This window comes from Sciurus vulgaris (assembly GCF_902686455.1).
Source record: "Sciurus vulgaris genome assembly, chromosome: 8".
In the NCBI taxonomy this organism is placed as follows: Eukaryota; Metazoa; Chordata; class Mammalia; order Rodentia; family Sciuridae; genus Sciurus; species Sciurus vulgaris.
In genome coordinates, this window is record NC_136468.1 from 103992351 (window position 1) to 104007550 (window position 15200).

Here is a 15200-nt window from a genome sequence, read left to right on the forward strand (position 1 = left end):
AAATGCCAGTCAACTTTACCAGTCATACTCCCATCTTTGAGATCAGAGACCTCATTCCTTCATCCTAATCTCCCTCTCCTTGGTTTTCCCCTGGTCTCCCCGAGTCCTTGTGATACCTGAGGTTTCTTCGAATGTTGAAGTGTAACACCAGAGAAGCATGCCCAGGCAAATGTAGAGTAGAAAGTAAGAAGCTTTATTTAAAGAATAGTAAAACAGGCTTCTCCCGGGAGGGAAAAGGCAGAAGCCGTGGGATGAGGAAGTCCCATACCTTTTATACATCTAAAGTTTCCTTTATTCCCCTGCGTTTCCCCCTTATCTTGTTTATTTTCTCCCATCCTGCATATGTGACTGGGAGATGCCGGTGGGATGGTCAAAAGGTGAGAAACAGGTGGGCTGGAGGAGCCAAGGTGGAGTGATTCTGGCAAGAAGGGGGCTCAGGGTGCATTAATTAACATCTCCCTATCTGCTCAGGAGTTGCTTCATTAACAACCTTTTGAGAGGGGCCGTATAGACAAGGCTCTGGGGGCATTAACACTTCAGTCTTCCAGGGGCGGTCTCCAACTTCCCAAATCAACTTCTGTTTTCTTGATCCGACCGGATTAACTATCTACACTAACTGCCTGTCTTTAATTCTGGTTCTACTAGTAAGCTAGACCCCACAACTGCCCATTTGCTCCCTGCTTCTGCCCCTCCAAGACCCTGTTCTTGGGCCATTCCCTAGGAAAATGTCCATTTCCTAGCCACCCACAGGCAGGGAATCGCTACCCTCCACGAATCTACACTTCTCATATTTACATAAAGGACAAAAATAAGCCTGTTCAGTTGAGCCTGGGTCACTAACCCAAAAATGTCCCAGCCGGCTCCACGTGGTGGAAGCGGAATTGACAAGAAGGCTGCAAAGCCCTCCACGCTAGGGTAAGACACGCTGTTAGCGGTTAGGCGACCCTGATCTCCCGTCGCCCAACCGACAGCCAAAGTTGGTGTAGTGAGCAGGTCAGGGCACCTCAACAGCTAGCTCGGCCGCTGAGCGCGCACAGCCAGACGAATGCGTGGGCGGGGCAGAGACCCCTCCCTTTCCCTCCGCCCAGGAGCGCCAGCCCCACGGCCGGGCAGCCAATCGGAGCAGGGCAACCGCCGGGTCCGCAGAATTGGCTGCGGCGGCGGCGCCTGGAGGCTGCGCGGAGAGCTCCAGCTCGAGCTCGGTACCCACTGGCGTAAGGTAAGGTGCGCAAGGGAGGACCGCAGGCGGGCACGGGTCGAGGAGCCAGGGTGCGTGTCGGGGAACCGGGAACACGGAACGACGCGACTTGCATAAAGCGTTCGGGCAGAAGCTTTAAAGGCCAGAAGGAGGCCCAGCGCCAATCCCCGACCTGGGCCCGCGGCTGCCGGAGCCCAGGACGCAGTGGCGCCGTCTACCTAGTCCTGCCCTGCCCTGCCCAGGGCCCGATCCCGGCTGGAGGACACGAGTCTCCACGGGCCTTAAAGGGGCTTTCTCAGATAAACAAGACACTTTAAAAATAAAAAGAATCTGTATTTCATTTTTAAATGTTATGGTTTTGACTTTTAGGTAGACCGTACGGTGGCCGGTGCAGTGTATGTGTTCCGCGTGGTCTAGGAGGCTGGGTTGAGCGAGAGGTTCTACTGGGGGCATCCGGCGTGGGGACTTGGAACTCTGCCCCGACCCTGAAATGCCAGGGAGGTGGCCGTTCCCGGAAAGCGTCTTATCCTCTCCTAGCCACACTTTCCTCTTTGAAAAGTGTGAAGTGTGTTTCGTAGGCATTGTTGTGAGGGATAAATGAATGAATGTTCTGTAGAATGCCTTCTAGACATGAAGTGCTCTGGAATACTGCAGAAGAGTTCATATCCTACTTTAAAAAAAAATTTGAGGCATCCTTTATATACCGTTTTGGATCCTGATGTTTTTTTCACTTTACATTATGTCATATGAGTTTTTCATCATATACTACTCTGAGATCTTGGACATATGAAGCTAACATCTCGGTGCCTCAGTTTCCTTTTCAGGAATAGTATGTATACTCAAACTGCTTGGTCGGATGGTTATGCAAAATAAATGACTTAGTAAACCAAAGTAGCTTTCAGCAAGGTTTTCATCATGGTAAAGATTCAACAAATGTTAGTTCATCATTATCTACCAAGCAAGCAACTGTGCTGAAGGTACCCCCTCCCCATAATTACTGTAATTTCTTTAGTATTATTTCCAAGAATTTTTGAAATTACTAAGATATAGGGTATTGATATATTACTCATTTTTGCATTGGTAAATATATACGTCCTTTCCTTACATTATGCGTTACAGAAAAAACACTGACGTCAAATGGTAGACAAAGTACTATAAGTGATGATTTATTTGCATGAAAGTTTCTCCAACTGTACTTGAACTTTTAGGAGTAATTGTTAATATCTTTCTTGTTTTTCATACATATTCTTTCTTTCTTTTCTTTCTAATATTCTTTTTACTCCCTTGCCCATGCAGTTAGCATTTGATTAAAAGTCAAAGATTTGACACACTGGGCCACCTCTCTCCCTCCTCCCCACCCCCTTTCTCTGTCTCTCTGAGACAAGGTCTCACTAAGTTGCCCAAGCTGGCCTTGAACTTTCTCCATCCTCCTACTTCAGTCTCCCAAATAGCTAGGATTACAGGTGTGTGCCACCATGACCAGCTGGGTCATGTGTATTAACCACTTTGTTTAATTGTATTTAGTTTTTATCTATACTTCTTATCATTCCAATTTTTTTAAATAAGGGTAAAACCTGATAAAATACTCTAATTGCAGTGGCCTTCTGTCTAGAGGCAGCACTGTACCAGAACTGGGGGCTGATAGGGTACTTGTGCAGGAACTATGGCAGCACTTTCATTCTTGATTCTCATTGGCATATCCAAGAGTCTGTTTACATGATCATATAGATCACTAGTAATAAGTTGAACCATTTGTGTGTACCATAGTAGTACATTTAGGATTCTAAAAAAAGCTCTTTAGACACATATTCTGGAATTTGAAAAAGATATTTCCTGCAAAGAAAATATCTTATTGTTCCTTTAAATTAAGTCTTAATATCCAGTATCTGAAAAGCTTTTCATTAATGCACAATGCATACTTTTTCATTTATGAGAAAAATGGAAACAAAACCATACACACAAAAAATAAAAAGTCCTGAAAGTTGCTTCTGTGACAAGGACTACATTCCTGAAAATGTCTTCAAATTTAGTTACTTATTGGCTCTGCCTTATGGTAAAAAACTGAGGGTGAACTCCCAGCAATGGAGTTACATATACACAGATCTTTGAAAAGTATTAATACTCTGAATTATTCCACAAATGAATTAAGGCAGTTTACAACAAAGTCATATATAATATCAATGGATAAATATAAATATAACCAGATATTGGAAGCAGAGAAAAAAATGTAAATACAGGAAATGAGTATAAGGGGGAAAAAAGAGCAGTGTGCCAGTGCTATCTAATAGCACTTTCCATAATGACAGAAATGTACTATATTTAATTAATTTACATTTAAATAGACATCTGTGTCTGTGTAGTGGCTACCATACTGAACAGTGCAGGTCTAAATTGTTTTTTGTAGTTGCATCTCAAATTTGTCTCTGGAAAGGTAAACTTAGTATGTTATATGGTTCTTGTCATTTAGAAGTAGAATATGCTTAGCAATTTCATTCATTCATTCATTCCCCAAATATGAATGACCTTGAAAGGAAGCAGAGCATTTCCTGACACTTAGCTGTAAAGATAATTTTCTGTGGACTTTATTGTCAGGGTACTTTGACATATTGTCTTGCAAAACTCTCTTCAATTAAGGAATTGGGGCCAAGAAAGATGAAGTCAGTGAGTATGGCATCCTTTCTCTTTTCAGAATTTTGAGTAATTATACTAAACTTTATAGAAAATTTTAAAGTATATAGGTAAGCATTAAGAAACTAAATCATAAAAATTTTACTACTCAAAGACATAATTACTACTAATATTTTCATGTATGCATTTCCAGTTTATATTTTCCTTGATAGGTCTTGAAATACCCAGTTGCCTCCATGAAAGAGACATTTATTTGGAAGGTGAGGGTCACTCACCTTGAACTCTCAGGCAAGCACTTGGCATTACCTGGAAGGTCGCCCTTTCCCTGGTACTTCAACATATCTGTCAGTGGCCTGGCTTTGGGACAATGACCATAAGTGCTTAAGAGGGTCTTTCCAGAGGAAAGAAGAGGACTGTTAAAACTGTAGTCAGTTTTGCATGATGAGTCACCCAGCCTTGACATTATTGACCTTTGGAGCTGGATACTCTTTGTTGGGGAGGGGGGTGTTTGGAGAGGGGAGTGCCCTGTGCATTCTAGAATGTTTAGTGGAATCCTTGACTTCTAACCACTACATGCCAGTAGCACATTATACCCCCCACCCCTAGCATGACAATCAGAAATGTCAGTTAGGACCACTGGGTCAATGGAAAGCACTAAGTTATTGTTGACATGCCCTAAAGAGTTTCAAATTCCCATTTGTGTGTGGGAGAGTCTGAAATTGAAAGACAATCATAAATTAAGAAAGCTTATTTGTCCTGGATATACTGTTAATTTGCTGTGAGAGTTTGGTGGGCAAGTGTAACAATTAGGATCCTAACAGGAAAAAACACAAAATGAAAGGAATTTTTGAGAGAACTCTTTTATAAAAGAATGGGCAGGATTATGGGAACCAACACATGGTAGTGAGGTACCCAGGGAAGAGGGTAGACCACCCTCAGTGGGCCATGTTCCTTACTCTTGTCTGAAGAGACAGGAATGTGGTACCAGAGCTGGGGTGGGGTGGAGGCAGCTGGGGCACTGGAGGAGGAGCTGCCTTCTCCAGGGCTTCAGTGGCCAGGACAGAATGCAGCCACTGCCAGAGCAGCCCCCTGTGGGACCAGGCAGGTGGGGTACAAGTACCCTAGTTTTTCTTTTTCTGTTGCCCACCCTCTGATTCTCCATTGGTTAAACCCAAGTGGAAACTGAAGAGTGAAGGGTGGGAGAACCATCATCTATCCTAAACACCTCAGGGACTTTGTGCCTCTTCAGCATGAATGTTCTCAGACTCCACTTCTCTCTCTCTTTTTAAATTGGTGTATTATAATTATACATAATGGTGGGATTCCTTATGCCAAGTCTGTACATGAATACAACATGATTTGATCAGTATCATTCCCTCCATTTCTCCCTCCCCTTAATCACTTGGTCTTCTCTACTGATTTCTCTTTTATTATTATTGTTATCATTATTATTATTTCAATGACTGCATTGTAATTATATGTATGTAGGCAGGATTCTTTGTGCCGTATTCATACATGGACATAGCATAATCTGGTAGATTTCATTCCCCAGTACTTCCCCCTTTCTCCCCTTCGCTCCCTCTTGATCCTCTGAGTCTTCTCTGGCTCTACTTCTTAAGCAAGTACACATATAGTCTAGTGCTGCTTATGGCCTCTGGCTCTGTTTCATGAAGGAATGCCAGGTCATTCTGGTTTGTTTGGTAATTTTTTTGGCGGGGGGCAGAGGTTGGTACTGTAGGATATAAGTTGTTTGTTTTGGTTTGGTTTTTGTTTATTGTTTTTAATCATTACTATTTCAACTTGTGCTGTTTGGGGCACTAAAGTTAATATTTGCTGGGACCTGAGTAAATAGTTGGCTATTTCATTTACCTTGTACTTACTTGTACATAAATGGTTTTTTTCACATAGCTTAATTCTTTCCCTTTTTCTGTCTCAAAAACTGTTTAAGAAAACCTCAGAGTTCAAAAGGACCTTAAAGTTTCTCACCTGAAACCTAAGAATTTGCCACCCCTTAACCAAACTGCCTAGGAAACAAAACAGTGAAAGAATACCAAATAAAATGATTTATATAATTAATATCAAGGATACAAATAATATATTGTGAAATCTTGCTTGTTGATTTGCTAAAGAGAGAAAACATTATTTTCTCTAGGGATCCTTAAAGCCTTAATTATTAGTCTTTTAAAATGTTAGAAACAGAAGTTAGAAGTGTGGAAATTTTTGATTCCTTTAACCCCACTTGTGAGTTGTGCTGGGTGTGCTCAGTGTTCCAGCAGTTAATGCTTTCCTACGCACTGGGCCAGAAAGAAGTAGTCTTGGGACCCTGGAATATCCTGATCTCAGCCTAATTTTGAAACTGAGTTGTACCTTGTTCTACATCACTGGAGTTAATATGCAGCTCTTTTAAAATGTGGACATACCTTCCAAGTTTAAGTACACTAGACATTTATTCCTTAGTAAGAGTAATTTGCCACGTTACATCATTTCCCTCCAATTATATCAGGATCACCTTTGCTAAAAGGTAGAAGCTATTGAAATGGTGATGAGGAAGAATAGGAGATCATGGAGCAGAAGAGAGGGGCTGTTAAGGAGGGCTGGGGAAGAGATGGCTTTTGTTTGGGTGATGGCAGGTAAAGCCAAGGACAAGGTCCAAGCACTTTTCCACTTGGAGCCTGGATGGCAGCAATTTCATAGCTCTGATATTCTGAGCTTGACCTAGTATACTTGTGTCTGTCTGTCCCTTGGAACCAGAGAGAGGCAAAAACTCTTCACTTAACCAAGCTAAAAACCCAAGAAAATTAAGCCAAAAGAAAACAACAACAAAAGAGTATCTCAGCACTGAAAGAGAGTGTAGAATCATGTAAGCTAAGTTCCTCTGTCCCCTCCTTTTTCTAGGTACAGGTCTCCAGTAGATGACCACATGCCCAAGCCTTGATTGCACAGTTGGTGGGTGCCTATACCAGGCCTAGAATTCAGGTCTCATGGGTCACAGACAGGCTCTTCATCCCCCAGAGAGAGAGCTTGACTTTATCTGCGTGTATTGTGTTTTGAGGTCAGAGCAAATGAAGGCTCAAACTCCAAGGCTGTTTAGCAGAAATGGTGAGAAAGGTGGCAGGATGTGGGGCAGGGGGAAAATCTTGCTTTAAATTGCTTTTCTTTTAACTTTCAAGTGAACTACTGTAGCCTCAACTGTCATGTGTCACTATATAATAATTCAGGAACTAACTCAAGCTGATTCTTCCCCTTCTCTTCCTTCCCCCACTTTGCCCCTAACTCCCCTCTTCCCCTTCTCCCCCCATTCCTGTCCTTCCCCTTTCTCTTTCTCCTTTGCCTCTTCCTCTTCCTTCCTTCCTCCTCCTCCTTTTCTATTAATTTTCCTAATTAATAAATACCATGTTTCTGGGTGGGAAGGCTTATTTCACCCTAATTTAATTTATAATTTTGGTGCATTTATACTTATAGTTCCAGTGGAATTTTTTTTAACTTGACAGAGATGTTGTAAAATGAATCCAGAGATCTAAGCAAGCAAAAATCGCTAAGAATACTGAGTAAGATTAATGAGAGAACGTGAATGACCAGGTGCCAACACATTGTAAAGCCATAGTCATGGGAATAGTATATGAATCATAGGCCTGGGAATATAGGTCATAGCATAGCAGATCAATGAAAGAAAGAATAACTACTAATAAAAATTTATAGAGTCACTGGAAGGAAGAATGAAATATTCAGTTAACAATGTGGAAGAGACACTATATTTGGGTAAGAGTAGAGTCTCATGCCAAATGCCAAAATACAATTTAGATTGATTTAAAAAATTAAAATGTGGGCTGGGGATGTAGCTAGTAGTAGAATACTCATCTAGCTTATACAAGGCCCTGGGTTCAACCTGTAGCAACGCGCGCGCGCACACACACACGCAATTGAACTGGCCTGTAATCCCAATTACTACGGAGGTTGAGGCAGGAGTATCTTAAGTTTGAGGCCAGCCTGGGCAACTGTGAGACCCTGTCTCAAAATAAGGATGATGATGATGATGATGATGAAGAAGAAGAAATTTTTTAAAAATTTAAAGCTAGGTTCCTCTCATTTCTGAAAGGACCCCCTCTCTCCCTTGAGAGTGTCCCCCTTTTCTCCCTTACTGTCCCTTCTAATAAATGCATACCTGTTACTCTGAAAAATCAAAGTTAAAAATCTAAGGGAAAATAAAGAAGTTATTCATATGTCTTTTAGGAAAATGGTTCTAAAAATCATACTAAAAGCCAAACAACTTAAAGTGTTTTCATGTTTGACCATTTAAATATTAAGCCATTGAAATTAAAAATATACCTAAACAAGCCTAAATCTTGTTGTTATAGGATTAGGTCTTAAATGACTTAGGATCTATTAAAATATATAAAAAAAATTTTCCTGGATTCTGTTCAAACTTGAGTGGGTCTCAGCAGGACACTGGGGAAGAAAGGAAAGAGATATGTGTTGGGCAGGTCTAGAGTGTTGTGCTCAGGTCAGTTTTGCCACTGTACAAAATACCTGAGATAAACAACTTATAAAAAAGAAAAGTTCAGGGGCTGGGAAGATAGCTCAGTCGGTAGAGTGCTTGCCTTGTAAGCAAAAGGCCCTGGGTTCGATCCCCAGCACCCAAAAAAAAAAAAAAAAAAGTTCATTTTGGCTCACAGTTTCAGAGTTTTCAGTCCATGGTTGATTGGTCTGTTGCTTTTGGGCCTGTGGCAAAGCAGTATATCTTGGTGGGAGCACATGGCAGAGGAAACTACTCACCTCCTGGTAGCTGGGAAGCAAAGGGAGAGTAGAAGGGAGAGGGTCCCAGTATCCCCTTCTAGGGCATGTTTCCACTGACCTAACTTCTACCCACTGGGCCCCACCTCCTCAAGGTCCCATCACCTCCCGGTAGCAACACAGGCTGGGACCACACTTTTAACACATGGGCCTTTGGGGACATTTCAGATCCCAGTGCCGTTGATGTTGAAAGGTGGAGACAGATCTCACCTGTCTGGGGTTGCTGCTCCTGACAGTGTCATCTTATTATAGCAGGAGCTGAAGACTGGAGAGGAAAGGACGTAGGGAAGATCTGGCTGGCCTCTGTAATTATGTGACCCTGGCAGGTCTCACCAGTCACTCAGAACTCTCTGAGCACCAGTCAGGGTGCCCTAGTAGTGCAGTTCATCGCAGGTGGTATACCCCAATGCCTAAATGTGGTAGAATTTCTAGGTAGGATTCTTTCTCATGCACACGCATCTCTTTAAACCTCTATCTTTTTTCCTTTTGTTTTCTCCAGATTCTGTGGGAGAACAGTAAAGTTCATAAGTAAGGAGAAGCTGTACTTATAAGTTCTCATTAGAAACAAATAGTATTAATGTTTCCAGGAGGACAGAAGATGCAGGGTAATTTAGTCATTTCCTCTGAGTATGGTTTCAGGATGGAGACAGAAATGGAAAGCTGTGGAATTGCTAGGTCAGATGAGTGCATTTGGCATTTTGATAGCTGCCTTCATATTTAACTGCCTTCATAGAACTGGCACCCACCTGCCATCCACTAGAACAGCGCAGAATGTATTCTTCACTGCACTTTGACCAATACATTCTGACAGATGATTTGATCCGTCAGTCTGAAAGAATATCTTGGTGATATCATAATTTATATTCTGTGATCACGACTGAGGCCGAGTATCCTTCTACCTATTTCAAAAGTTACCTACATTTCCTTTTTTTGGAACCAGAGAGCACTTTAGAGTTGGGATAGAGCTGGAATCAAGTTCAACTGTTCAGCCTGCAGATGCAGGGCCTGTTTGACCATGGTTGCTTGCTTGGGTAGTTCCTGATGACCCCAGGATCAAATACCAGATCTCTGTAGGATAAAAGCTCTCTAGGTGAGTGTGAGACTGGTCCTGAAAGAGTCTGGGGACAATCTGGGGTTTGGCTATAGAACCAGAAAGTCTCGAAATGACAGGGCAGCACCACAAGGCCTTGGTAGTGAGGCCATGGTTGTGAGACACTGAATACTATGGGTGTGGAATACCCTGTTTTTTTTTTTTTTTTAAATAATGAGTTAAAGTCCTCTGGAAACTCAACTAGGGGTGCTTTTACTTTCTATGAACTTCAGGTACCTCTTTTGTAAAATGGAATTAGTTTTTCTTTTGTAAAATGGAATTAGTTTTTCTTTTTTTTTTTGCCAAGGTTGTTAGGATTAGGTACAAAGCTGCTGACATGAATAGGCACACAACTGTTATCACCTGCTTCATATTTTGTGTATTTTCTTATCTGACACCTTGCTCACGTGTAAGCTTCAAGGGAACTTAGAGTTCTTGTTTTCTTTATTTTTTTGTTTTTGTTTTTGTTTTTGTTTTTTGGTTCTGGTTGGTACTGGGGATTGAACTATTGAACTCAAGAGCACTTTATCACTAAGCCACGTTTTCAGCCCTTTTTATTTTTTATTCTGAGACACGAACTTCATAAGTCCTTAGGGCTTCACGAAGTTGCTGAGGCTGGCCTTGAACTTTCCATCCTCCTGCCTCAGCCTTCCAGGACTCTGGGATTACAGGCATGCATCACCAGGCCCAGTGGAACTTTAAGTTCTTAAAGTAAAGCATAGCAGAGTGTTGGGAGGGCGAAAAGCATGCCCTCCAGGGGCCTCTATGGTCCAGACTATTGACCCTTCACTTAGTGCTGGCTCCTCCCATGCCCCCCAGCTCTCGGTATTAGTCATCATTCTGAGATTTTTTTTTAATTTATTTTTATTGTAAACAGATGGGATACATGTTGTTTCTGTTTATACATGGAGTAACAGCATACCATTTGCATAATCATACATTTACATAGGGTAATGATGTTTGATTCATTCTGTTATTTTTTCCTTCCCCCCCACCCCTCCCACCCCTCTTTTCCCTCTATACAGTCCCTCCTTCCTCCAGTCTTGACCCCCTCCCACCCCCCGTTATGTGTCATCATCCGCTTATCAGCAAGATCATTCTTCGTTTGGTTTTTTGAGATTGGCTTATCTCACTTAGCATGATATTCCCCAGTTTCGTCCATTTGCCTGCAAATGCCATAATTTTATCATTCTTTATAGCTGAGGAATATTCCATTGTATATATATTCCACAGTTTCTTTATCCCATTCATCAATTGAAGGACGTCTAGGTTGGTTCCACAGTCTGGCTATTGTGAATTGAGCAGCTATGAACATTGTGTTGTGGCTGTATCTCTGTAGTATGCTGATTTTAAGTCCTTTGGGTATAGGCCAAGGAGTGGGATAGCTGGGTCAAATAGTGGTTCTATTCCAGGTTTTCTAAGGAATCTCCACACTGCTTTCCAGAGTGGCTGCACTAATTTCCAGCCCCACCAGCAATGTATGAGTGTACCTTTTTCTCCACATCCTCTCCAACACCTATTGTTGCTTGTATTCTTGATAATCGCCATTCTAATTGGGGTGAGATGGAATCTTAGGGTAGTTTTGATTTGCATTTCTCTTATTACTAAAGATGGTGAACATTTTTTCATATGTTGGTTGATTGCTTGTAGATCTTCTGTGAAGTGTCTGTTCATATCCTTAGCCCATTTGTTGATTGGATTATTTGTATTCTTGGTGTAGAGTTTTTTGAGTTCTTTATATATTCTGGAAATTAGTGCTCTATCTGAAGTATGAGTGGCAAAGATTTTCTCCCACTCTGTAGGCTCTCTCTTCGCATTGCCAATAGTTTCCTTTGCTGAGAGAAAGCTTTTTAGTTTGAATCTATCCCAGTTATTGATTCTTGCTTTTATTTCTTTGTGCTATGGGAGTCCTGTTAAGGAAGTCTGATCCTAAGCCAACAAGTTGAAGATTTGGACCTACTTTTTCTTCTATTAGATGAAGAGTCTCTGGTCTGATTTCAAGGTCCTTGATCCATTGTGAGTTGAGTTTTGTGCAGGGTGAGAGATAGGGATTTAATTTCATTCTGTTGCATATGGTTTTCCAGTTTTCCCAGCACTATTTGTTAAAGAGGCTCTCTTTTCTCCATTGCATATTTTTGGCACCTTTGTCTAGTATGAGAAAATTGTATTTATTTGGGTTTGTGTCTGTGTCCTCTATTCTGTACCATTGATCTACCTGTCTATTTTGGTACCAATACCATGCCGTTTTTGTTACTATTGCTTTGTAGTAGAGTTGAAGCTCTGGTATTGCGATACCCCCTGCTTCGCTCTTCCTGCTAAGGATTGCTTTAGCTATTCTGGGTTTCTTATTCTTTTCAGATGAATTTCATGATTGCTTGCTCTATTTCTGTAAGGTACATCATTGGGATTTTAATTGGAATTGCATTGAATCTGTGTAGCACTTTTGGTAGTATGGCCATTTTGACAATATTAATTCTGCCTATCCAAGAACATGGGAGATCTTTCCATCTTCTAAGGTCTTCCTCAATTTCTTTCTTCAATGTTTTGAAGTTTTCATTGTAGAGATCTTTTACCTCTTTGGTTAGATTGATTCCCAAGTATTTTATTTTTTTTGAGGCTATTGCAAATGGAGTTGTTTTCCTCATTTCCCTTTCAGCTGTTTCGTCGCTTGGGTATAAAAAAGCTTTAGATTTATGCGTGTTGATTTTATAGCTTGCTATTTTGCTGAATTCATTGATGAGGTCTAGAAGTCTTCTGGAGGAGGTTTTTGGATCCTCTAAATGTAGAATCATGTCATCGGCAAATAGTGACAGCTTAAGTTCCTCTTTTCCTATTCATATCCCTTTAATTTCTTTAGTCTGCCTAATTGCTCTAGCTAGAGTTTCCAGGACAATGTTGAATAGAAGTGGTGAAAGAGGACATCCCTGTCTTGTTCCCGTTTTTAAAGGGAAGAGATATTTTATGTATAAGAAGACATCACATTTACTCTGACTTCCTAGGATCTAAGAAGAAAATCAACTCGTTTTGTTACATTCTGCTTTTTAAGGTTTTCTTCTGGCAAGATACCTTTTCAAATATTTGTTAGGAGATAGGAAAAGGCTCCAGATTACAAAAAAGATGAGACAGCATGTGTGCTGACCATGTCATGAGACTGCTTTCAAAGCAGGAAGGAAAGAGGGAAGACAGAAGAGAGGGGGAGGCTGGATGGGAAAATGTTCTTAACCCAAAGCCCATCCGATCACCACATTGTCTTCCCCAGGTGGTCTTCCCCAGGTGGTCTTAGGGTTGGCTGTTCAATCAAGGTTGTTTTGTTCTGTTTCCTCTTTTCTTGCAGTGGTAGGGATCAAACCCAGAGCCCAGGACTAGGTAGGCAAGTGCTTCACCACGAGTTGCATCCCTAGCTCCAGCTCCGTCAAGGTGGTTGTGGTGGTGGTGGTTTCATGGCTGTTATCATTTCACTGTTATTTATTATTATTGTCATCCCTGTGCTTCACCAAACCAAAACAAAACAAAATCACACGCAACGCCAGGTCAAGGATGGAGCGACCTCAGCCTTCCCTTTTCACAGGCAACAGAAGCTTCTTTTCTCCCCATTGGCCTCCTGGAAGGGCCAGAGAGGTACTTTTAGTTCTTCCTCCATCACCTCTAGTTATCCACTTGCCCTGCCCTTTCCTGCTGAGTCTTAGTTAAAATGAAGTAGCAATCCTAGCAGCTCCAAAAAAATGAATGAAAAGTTAATTTTATCTGTCTCTCTTATACTTAAAATTCTACTATTTTTTCAAGGGTGACTCCTGACTTTTTCTGTATGGTCTCCTGGATGCCTGATGAAAATACAGATTGTCAGCCTCCCCTCCACTCCAGGCCTTCTGAGCCAGACCTGGGGTGGAGCCCAGAAATATACATTTTCAATAAACAGTCCCAAGAATACACTGAAATTTGCTACTACCACTGTTATGCCATGTCATATTTTTTAGGTGTTGGTGGATATTAATTAATTAATTAATTTATATGTGATGCTGAGAATCTAACCTAGTGCCTCACACATGCTAGACAAGTGCTCCTCCACTGAGCTACAACCGCAGCCTTCCCTTGGTCCTTCTTAATGCTAAGGGTCCAGAGTAGTCTGCCAAACTGTTCTTTTAGCATAATATATTTAAGTCCTATGGAAACTCACTAGGACAGGAAAAAAGAAATGTATTATTACCTTGTTTGTATCTATAAAAGAAAGCCAAATAAAAAGCTGTCTTCTCCAAGCACCAACTTTGGGAAATGCATCACTTTCATGGGCATCATGTTTCCAGCTGTTCTTCCAGTATAGGAGATGGACCGTGGTGTTTGGAAATGCCTTTCTGTAAGAAACATTGCTGGTGGGACATCCCAAGGAAGTTGGCCGCCACTAGCTCCAGAATAGAAGACATTGACCTGAGAGATGGGCACAAGGTGGGGAAGATGGGACTCATGGGACAGGAAGTAGTGGAGGAGGAAGTGGGGTAACATAGGGGAGTGCTTGTGTGGCGTTTGGAGTAGTACCTCTAGGGTCCTGAACCTCTGCTTTTGTTTTCACAGCCACTGAAGGAAGAGACCAAGATGAATGCAGAGGTGAGTCCTTTACCAAGACCATTTTAAGAGATGATTTTTATTGCACTGTTCCTTATTTTTCCTCTGCAGGGTATCCTTTCTCCCCATAGAGCTTACAGAAACTTCAACACAAACTTGAAAACATTTCTCCACCAGCCTACTGACGTGCTCATGGTTTTGGGTGATGTACGAAGAATTAGGCCCCTCTGGAGTTCTTAGCCATGTCCATCCACCTACAGCTAGAGTTGAATTTTCCACTACATCTAATTCTGGAATAGTACTCAGGAGCTGGGATGGCAGTGGGGTGGGGGGTGCTGCACTCACAGTCCTGCTTTGTGTTAGTCTAGGGACTCTTGACTTTGTTTACTAGGACCTGTGTTTGCATTGTTTTCTTGGTGCTCTCATTTCCTGTTCTTTGATCCAAAGAGGTGTCTGGCATCTTTACCCCTCTGTTTTCTCTGTTTGACCTATCTGTCCCTTCCTGCTTTCACTCCCTCCCTAGTCTAGCCTAGTGTCCGTCCCCCCTATTTTGCTGATGTCCCCAACTCTCCCCCCTCCCGTCCTGTTCATCTGCCTTGGCAAGCCAAGAGACTGTCTCCAAGGAGTGGCAGTCTTGGGAGACTGGCATAGCCTTTTGCTATTTGCAGCTGGCAAATGTCTCAGAATTCTTGTCTAGGAACTCAGCATTGTTACATCATCCCAGGCAGCTCTCTTTCCCATTACTCTGGACAATGTGGTCTGGTGTTCATGTTGCCCACTAAGCCTCTGTACTCCTCACAGTTCCCTCCCATTCTTAACATGTAGATCACTTTTTTGCAGACAAAAATGTAAACATTCCATGTGACATCTTCTCTCTTGGTTCTTGCCTCTTCAAGTGTCTTGTTCTTTTTTTTTTTTTAAACACTAATTTACTCT

The 15200-nt window shown here is 41.9% G+C and overlaps 1 protein-coding gene across 3 annotated transcripts in view; it reads left to right on the plus strand.

Annotated features, from left to right (window-relative positions):
* The first annotated feature begins 1030 nt into the window (after positions 1-1030).
* BLVRA (biliverdin reductase A) overlaps positions 1031-15200 on the plus strand; it is a 40142-nt gene continuing 25972 nt past the window's right edge. The window contains exons 1-2 of one of the 3 annotated variants that reach the window (XM_079149891.1): positions 1031-1219; positions 14274-14306. In XM_079149891.1, coding sequence (XP_079006017.1) covers positions 1046-1219; positions 14274-14306 — 207 coding nt within the window. In that variant the 5' untranslated portion in view covers positions 1031-1045. Of the gene's footprint in view, positions 1220-13043; positions 13074-13237; positions 13326-14273; positions 14307-15200 lie in introns of those variants that run through there. The other 2 variants (XM_079149893.1, XM_079149892.1) reach the window with 2 other exon arrangements.